This window comes from Thalia democratica, chromosome 6 (genome assembly GCF_965202585.1).
Source record: "Thalia democratica chromosome 6, ktThaDemo2.hap1.1, whole genome shotgun sequence".
Taxonomy (NCBI): Eukaryota; Metazoa; Chordata; class Thaliacea; order Salpida; family Salpidae; genus Thalia; species Thalia democratica.
In genome coordinates, this window is record NC_139170.1 from 36,682,142 (window position 1) to 36,691,251 (window position 9,110).

Sequence of the window (9,110 nt, forward strand, 5' to 3'; positions counted from 1 at the left end):
AGAAATGAAATTTTGAAACTACAAATCAAAGCTCTACTTTTTATGCGAAAACTTGTGATGTACCGGACTTACTACCCGGATCCGGATTCGGCCGGATATTGCCATTTTTGTCTGATATCTGGATCCGGCCGGATCTTGATATAAAAAAAAAGTCCGGATCCGGTTCCGGCCGGATCTTGATATGAAAAAAAAGTCAGGATCCGGTTCCGGCCGGATCTTAATTTGAAACAAAAATGTCCGGATCCGGGTCTGGTACATCACTAAAAATAAGATACAAAATTACCCTTAAACACGCCTTGGACTTTTTTTCGTTTTCATCATGAACTCCACAACATTTAGTTAAAGTTTTAAATCATGGCCTTATGGTCCCTTTGTGCCCCTTTTGCGGCTTCTAGCCCCAAGGAATCATATGGCCTATTTTAGGAAACTCTGTTCTAGAAAACTGTTATAGAATTATACAAGTCTGATAGGAAATTTCAACATTTCTGTTAGGTTATAAAATAAAACTTATCTAGTAATTTTTATTACTTTACAAACTTTTAATTTGTATCCGTGGTGTGCTACTCGATAACCGTAAGGTTCATTGTTAACCAAGTCCTAATACAAAATATTTTAAGCGTTTTTTTATCGTTTAACAAACTATATTTAAAGTTTCATTTAGATTTTTACATCAATGCATTTTATTAAAACTTACTTTTTTTAGTATTTTCAGATTCTCGTAGACAGAAAAAATGGGTTTGTTTTATTTTAGAATAAAAAGAAATATTCAAGTCAAAGATGATTTGAAAAAGTTCGAAAGTAATTACCTAAATGCCATTTCTATATACAATTCAAGTGAAAATAAAACTTGTGGAAATTTTCAAGATATCTGCAAGAAAAACGCCTGGAGAAGCATAAAAGATAAAAAACATAGGCAAAACAAACAAGGTATTTAAAAATTATTGTTACTAAAATAAAGTTTTGTAGATAATAAATTTAAAGTACTTAATAATTTTTAAACTTAGCTAAATTCAAAAAAAAAAAGAGAGCGGTTTGTTAAAAAAAATTAAGAAGTTATTTATATTTAAGTCTACTTCGACATAACTAGATTTTTAATATTTTAGTTTAAAATAACATTTTAAAACATGATTTAAAATACAAAAAAAAACAGAAACTCAAAAACCGAGGAACAAAAAAGTTATTTCAGCCCTTAAGATGGGCAGCTGTTTGCACGAAAAAGAAATAAAAAAGACGCTCTCAGAAATTTTAATCAAAAAAATAAACACAAGGAACGTTGCAGCATTTTATCTCTTTGCAAAAGTTTTCGGCCTTTCCGATCTTTCCCAACCAACGTTCGACTACATAAAGCGCTGCTTCACGATGATCGCCGAAACTTCCAACTTCTTCCACTTGGATTTCGACAGCGTGAAAAAAATACTGGCCTCCAGCCAACTCGACGTCACTTCGGAAGTTGAAGTTTGCGCGGCGGCCGACGCGTGGTGGCGCTACAACGAAGAGGAAAGGGGCAGGTTTGCGAAAAGCATCTTGCTGAAAGTCCGCCTTCATTTGCTCTCCGACGAGGCGCTCAAGCAGGTTAAATTGACAAAAGAAACTGAACACTCACAGCGTGGTGCTGCGTATGGACACAGATGCTGCGATCAGAAGCTGTACAACATACTGGTATGTGGCGGTGTCCAGTTGAAGTCTTCTAAAGCAGCAAGAATTATTAAGAGAGGCAGTTTAGAAAATGTTAAAATTCTTCCGCTAAGTAAGAGGCAACTTGAATACCAGTTTGATGCAGCTTGCGTGAAAGGAGAGTGTTTTGTATTTTTTAATACTTACCTTAAACGGAAGTTTGTGAAGAAATTCAACCCTTCCACCGAGACTTGGAAGAAAGTTTCTAAAATGCCCGACAAACGAAGGCAGTTCAAAGTTTGTGCGTTCATGCATAAAATATTTGTTTTCGGGGGTTCTACAAACCGTAACAACGTTCTTGACACTTGCTTGCAGTTCGACACGAAACAACGCAAGTGGTCGGAAGTTGCCCGCATGAGCGAACCAAGAGCGAACGCTGCCTGCGCCGTTTTCAAAGAAAAAGTTGTGGTAAGCGGCGGAGATAGCAACGGCAATTTGAGAGTCTTAAGCTCAGTGGAGTCGTACGATCCTTTCAATGGCAAGTGGGAGCCAATGCCGAGCATGATCGAGCCCAGGTGGCTTCACAGTGTAGTGGTTGCGAGAAACAAGCTGTTTGTGATCGGAAACAGCGACACCACGTGCGAAGTTTTTGACGGATCGCACTTCGTCGCATTCAAAACGCCGCGTATTTTCACGCGCAACGCAGCAGTTGCGATTGGAGGGGAGATTTTCGCGTTGAACTACGGGAGGGATTCGTGCAAAGTGTGGCGGTACGACGGAGAAGAATGGGAGGATTGTTCGGATCTCGGAGATCTTTGCCGTCATCGCTGCATCAAGATGCCTTGTTACTGATGGCTTTATCATTTATTTTCTATAAAGTTGTATAGGTATTGTCATTTAAACTTACTACACTGACAACAGTTTATGACAACTTTTCAATTATTGATAAAAAATTAGTTGTTTTATACTATTAACTATTGTTTGAATAATATTTAAATTTTCTTTAGTTTTTCAAATTTTTAAGATAATTCCAAGTTTAAAAAACAAAATTTTAAACGTACAATACGGTTGAAAAAAACATTCATACTAAAACAATAGAATTCGCACAAAACATAACTTCGTTTTATCTATGTAAATTAAAAAATTGTAAACTTCAATTTAGATAATTTAATTTGCAGCTGCAAAATAACTTTTACTGAAAGTTTTATTTTGACGTTTAATAAGTCGCAAAAAATATAAGGAACAAACTAGTTTCGAAGCGTGTAAGATTAAAAAATGTTAATATATATATATATGTCAAGTTCCCTTCTAGTTGCGTAAACAAATGGAACTATTTATGTATAATAATTTATTAAACGATAATAAAAACTTATTTGGCAATTTGTGTTCATGCTGTTTTACAACTATGTGTGAAAAATATAAAACTAATTTTTGTTCTTAGTTACTAATAAATTATTAGCTTTAAATAAAATCTGAGAGCTTAACTTTTATAGATTTCTTTTTAAGACAGTAGTGAAAAACCTATTTATGTGGAAATATATCATGTTTTTTAATTTTACTTTAAATTTATTTTTTAAATGTCAAAAAAAATTTAAACAAAAGTTTTATGTTCTTATCTTACTAGTAGAAAAAAAAATAAAACAGTGTACTTATATATTCTTCGGATTTACTTAAGTCTTGGTAGGAGGTCACTAAAGAAGATTCTCGATATAAAACTTGGCTGTCATTATATAAGATTTCATAAAAATTGTAGCTATACTAGGATTAATTAAATATTTGAGGAATGATTCGGGATAAAATTTTTTTTGACAAAAAATCAATATCATTTGATCTTTTACAATATACCTTATGAAAATTCTGGAGATTATTGAATGCTGCTTTCAAATAATGATGATCGCTTAAAATATATATAGAAATATATTATTCAATATTCTTTTGTTTGTTTCTCAATATTCTCTCTTAACAACGATACACTTATTAGACCTTTTACTTATTTTCAAACCACATTAGCGTGGTCATTTGCAAATATAAACTACAAAATATATCCTTAGCTTATCGTGTAACATATCCTATTTTATTGGCTAATTCAAAACTGCTATGATAGAAATAATTTGAAGTCTTGACTTTTAATTAATAAATAACATTGTACTTATTAAAACTCTATTAAAATAAATAGTGACGATAAATTAGCTTTAACTGACAACTTAACATTAAATACATTCCATTCGACTAACTTTCAAAACCAGGATTTATAATTATTAACCCTCAAAAAGTATATAGCAAACATAAAGATACAACAGATTCATAGTTTAATTTGAGATAATAAAAATATTTTTTTTTGTCCATTTTTTTGGTATTTAATAAAAATCTGTTAACTATCAGAGACGATTATAAGTATAATTTCAGTAGAATAAAAAGATTTAGTCATAAGGGATATATTTTTTTACCTATATTTCGTGTACATTCATGCTCTCATGTAAAAATTGTAAAAGTTATATTGATATGAAGACAAATACATCAGTAATTTCAGCTCGATTAAAAAATTTACTAAATTTTACATAACTTAAGTTTAGCTGAACAAATAAAATATTCAGATTTAAAAACATAAGTGTTGTTGAAAACTCAATATACATTTAATTTATTATTCATAACTGGTTGTAACACTAAATAACAATAACAGTTTGTTTTAAAACTAAATACTACCTACAACTTAGGATAATGCAAAAAAAAACGTTCAAGGCATTAAAAGTAGTACAGATTTAACTTAAAAACAAAGCTTTGTCTTCGAAAAAATTTAACTAGCTACTAGAAAAAAAATTAAAACACTATCTAAAAACATGCTGTTTAAACAAAATAATCGGTTAACTTTACAAACAATACTTTTTTAAAACTACTATAAAAACTGCTACAATTCTCACAAAACTACTTGAAAAGGCTTACATCTTTAATTAAATACTTAGTGAATCGTTAGAACTTTTATATTATGGCCTTCTATAACAAACATAATAAATATATTTTTTTGTTTTTATTTAAAATGTATGTATATGTATTTAGAAGTTTAATATTAATATTCAAACCGAGTTTAATTAACTTTTACTATACTTATTAATTAATTATTGTGTTATACTCTACAAAGTAGGACTTATTCATTTAACATAAGCTTTTTCTTTACATTAGTTTAGTAAAATTATTACTGCTATGTTTAAGTATACTAAAATTTTGAAATATATTTAAAATAGTTTTAAACTAATTGAATTCAAAATTATTTCTATATTTTTATTTTAGTTAGCAAAAAATATATCTGGGGCTGTAGAATTTCAAAAATTAACTATCTAATAAAATAAGTATGTTCGTGAATAGTCTAATTACCTTTCTTTTTTCCCCATCGCCAACTGATAGTTTGTAGCGCTGATAGAGGTCACTTGAGCTTACATGTGTCATCAAAGCTCCATGTCACTCAAACTTATTTTCTTCCACAACGTGTTTACTTGACTGTAAAATAAAAATGTCATAATTCAAACATTTTTAATGAAAGTTTTCACAAAAAATAAGTTACTAGATATTTATTTGACTACTTTAAAAGGTTGACTAATGGTTAGTATTTTGTGCGAGTTTAAAACTAAAAAATAAAGTTTATTTTGACACACAAACTTGCTAAACTTAAGCCTTAAAAACTGTTAGTGTTTTACTGTGCTCAATAAATTAAGTTAAGTGAAAGATAAATTTGTAACAGCAGCTGTTTTGTGACTATCGGAAAAAACCAGTTATAACACAAATTTTAATACTTTTTTTTTTTGGACATTCACAACTTGACAAAATACTGTTTTTTATAAAGAAGTGTTCCCATCTTTAATTTCAGTAATTTAGTTTGAACAGCTTTTGAATAGTAAAAAGACCATAACTTTAGACTTCAAGTACAATAGAAGTACACAGTTGTTAAATACAGGGTTACCGAATGTTTTTGGCAAAATTCCTCCAGGTTTTTAAAAGTACAACTTTTTGAGTCTATTTTTAGTTAATTTTAAAGCAAGAAACTGTGTTAAAAAGTATGTAAACATTAAATGATACTTTAAAGCTACTTTAAATGTGTTTTCAATTAAAATAAAATTGATGATGATAATTTTTTTTTATATGATAGAACTTTTGTGTCAAATCGAAACTTTAGTACTGAAAATGTTAAAATTGTTAAAAATTCCGTTTTTCTTGATCGATTATTTAAAGTTCTAATTTTTTAGCCTTAATTGTCAAGCTCCAAATTTTTCCAGTTTTTTTGGCAATCCTGTAAATATACTTGATAGTTAAAGTAGTCAAATAAATATTAGTATAATTTATTAAGTGATATGTCACATAAAAATGAGTATCAAAGTGTAGTTATTGTTCATTTGTCTTTTTAATAGTTTTGTATTATTTTTACTACTAGCAAGTTATAATTACGAGTGTGAAGTTAGCTTGAATAATTTTTTAAAAAATTTCCAAACTTTAGATCAAATTATTTTCCTTATCTTAATAGCTAAATAAAATATTTTTATTTTTTTTAGAGAGCAGTCCTTCGTTTTAAATATTTTAAAAAATTCCATTCGATTGGTGCTTGACTTTTAGTGTGGGGCCCCTTAGAAAAAAAGAGTTTTTTTTATCAATTTTTACTTAGCTCGAACTTAAAAAAAAAAAAAAAAACTTTATTTTTATTTTAATATTCATATTTATTAGCAAATATGACACTTTTTTTCATTCACAATTTGAAAGGTCAAAGTAGAAGGTAACAATAGGTTCCTTATGGAAGGCGCAAACTAAAACTAAAAATCACTTAAAATATATCTCCTTCTTCTTTTTTTGAGATAACTACTTCAAATTTTCAGGAAATTTTCCTTGCAATTTTAAAAGATTCTGTGGAGTAATTTTTGAAAAATTAAAATTTTACAACTAAAATCTTTTTTTGATTTTCTTTAGATAAAACTTTTGTTTTTCATTTTTTTTTAAATTCCTTTCAATAGAATTTTCTAAACATTGCAAAAAACGCTTCCTAAAACTATAAAGTAGTTATCTCTTAAAACGTAAGAGAATCTAGACTTTTAGTGATTTCTAGATATGTGCCATTATAGTTTGAGCTTCCCATAAGGAACCTATTGTTGCCTCCGACTTTGAATGGCTATATCTCAAAAACTATTATGAGTTTCAAAATATGTAAAAAGTATCTTGTAGCTAAGAAAAAACTATACAAAATAAGATCAAATTTTGAAAAAGTGTTTTATCTCCTCTATGCTCTTCAAAATTGAGGTTTTTTTCATGCTATTTAAATCTTTAAATGTCAATTGAACAAAACAATAACAGGGTTGTCACCTTTTTGAGCAAAAAACTAGCTTGCAAAAACAGAGTATGGGTGAAATTATACAAAAATTTAAATTTATAATATTATTGATAATCAAGCTCAAAATTTAAAAATAATTTAAATAGAACTGCTTTTAAAAGTTTTATTTAAGAAAGAAAATGTTTAAATTCCTTAGAATTATAAATAGTGTATAAACTAGCTGTTTTTTGATAAATAAATTAAACAAGCTAAAAATATTTTGCCTGTGTGGCAAACCTGCATATACATAAAACATGTTAACAAAAAGTTCATTAAACAAACTTTGTGTGACACCCACATTGAAAATTTTATTAACCTAAACTTGAAAATAATTCCTTTAAAATAACTAGACTTTAATAAAACGTTTATGTGCAGTTAAATAAAAAATTGTAAAAAATCAACATTATAATCTTGACAGAGATATAAAAACTTAAATTATGAAACTATGTAATATTTTGATAGAAGTGAGAGAAAAATAAAAGGCCAAAATCAAAAAGTTGTAACGACATGCATGATGAAATTTTACTATGGTTGAAAAATCATTAAAAAACCTTAACTTTGATTAAGAACTCAGTATATCTAAAAAATAAATAAATTCCTATCAAGAAGAAAAAGACAACTGAAACTTGTGTATAAATTTGTATAAGTATCAATAAATTTACATTTTGGTTTGTCAAATTGAATTCATGTCTTTAATTTAAAAACTTTAAATCACTGGAACAACTTAAACCTTCACCTTTAATTTAAAAATGATGTAACATATGTATGTTTACCTGACTTATTTTTTAAATATAACTTGCACACAACCAAAACATTAGCATGACTCAAAGTCTTAATACTTTGCAAATAGCTTACTGATAAATGAGTAGCAATTTCCTCAAACTAAGTATTTACTTGTTTTTAGGTTTGAGACTGTTTTTTTATAACTAAGGACACTTATAACATAAACACTGCTTCATATAAGTATTTATTTTTTAATTAATTAGTTAAAGTTGGTACATAAAACGGGAAAACTGTTTAAGATACTGAAAAAAAGCAGACTCAACTAAAGTTTACATTCTAATCATGTTTAAATCTGAACTCTTAACAATAAAGAGTTCAGTACAGAAAATTACAAATTTAATTTTGGCAGGATGGCCACTTATTTTTTGTTAATTTCTTTAGTTTTTTGTCTATTTATAGAAAAAAATAGGACTTAATGAAGTTTGTAGCGAAAAGATCACATTATTTTTTTAAAGTTTGTATCAGTTTCATCTTACCAGAAATTAGTTTCAAATATAATATTACTTAAACAAAACAATCCAAACATTACATGGTACCTTGGGTCATCACTACTGACTTCCCAAATTGTTAAGAAGTTTAGCGAGAGAATGAACAGAACTTATGTAACATTTTCTTTTATTTAAATGTTCATTAAAGTTTAATTTTTTTAATTAGAACAACAGACCGTTCAAACTATGCTTAGTTTGTTAACATTTTTTAATAGTCCTTAATATTTTCTTTTGGAGAAAAAGCTTTAGAAGGAATAAAGTATGATAAAAGAAATGATAGTTAAATTCTGTTTACAGTGTTTAAAAACTCGGATTCTTAATATTTGAAAGTTTGTAGTCAAAAGATCACTTTAGCTTTTTTAATGTTTGCATCAGTTTCATCTTAACAGATAAGAGTTTTAAATATAATTTAAACTAAAAAACCATTAAAATAAAACAAACTACTTTCCGTCTTTAATATTAACTTCCTGAATTTTTTCAGATTTTTAGCGAGAAAAAGAGCAGAACTTGTGCAATATTGTTTTATATTGAAATGCTCCATTAAGTTTAATTTTCTTTCAATTAGAACAAGAGAGAGAGACCATTTAAACTAGGTTTACCCGTAATTGTTTTTTTCAATTTTCCCCTTTTAATGAAGTTAAAAAAGCTATTGCCCCTTCCAACAAAACTACTCAAAAAGCTACCATTTAAAACATTCAGACCTTTTGTTTTTTTTTATATTTTTCTTGTTATCTGCAACTCAAGAATATCTAGTATAAATTTCGAGTAACTAATAAAACACTTAAGTACATATTGTTATTTTTTTTTTTCTTCTTTATCTGCAACTCAAGGATATCTAGTATAAGTTTCAAAATTACTAAATTACTAATAAAAACATTCAA

The 9,110-nt window shown here is 27.9% G+C and overlaps 1 protein-coding gene across 1 annotated transcript; it reads left to right on the forward strand.

Annotated features, from left to right (window-relative positions):
- Positions 1 to 1,194: 1,194 nt before the first annotated feature.
- Positions 1,195 to 2,466, forward strand: LOC145839032 (kelch-like protein 7). Its single transcript, XM_082946645.1, has one exon. The coding sequence runs from the start codon at positions 1,195 to 1,197 to the stop codon at positions 2,464 to 2,466; it is 1,272 nt and encodes a 423-aa protein (XP_082802771.1).
- Positions 2,467 to 9,110: the final 6,644 nt, after the last annotated feature.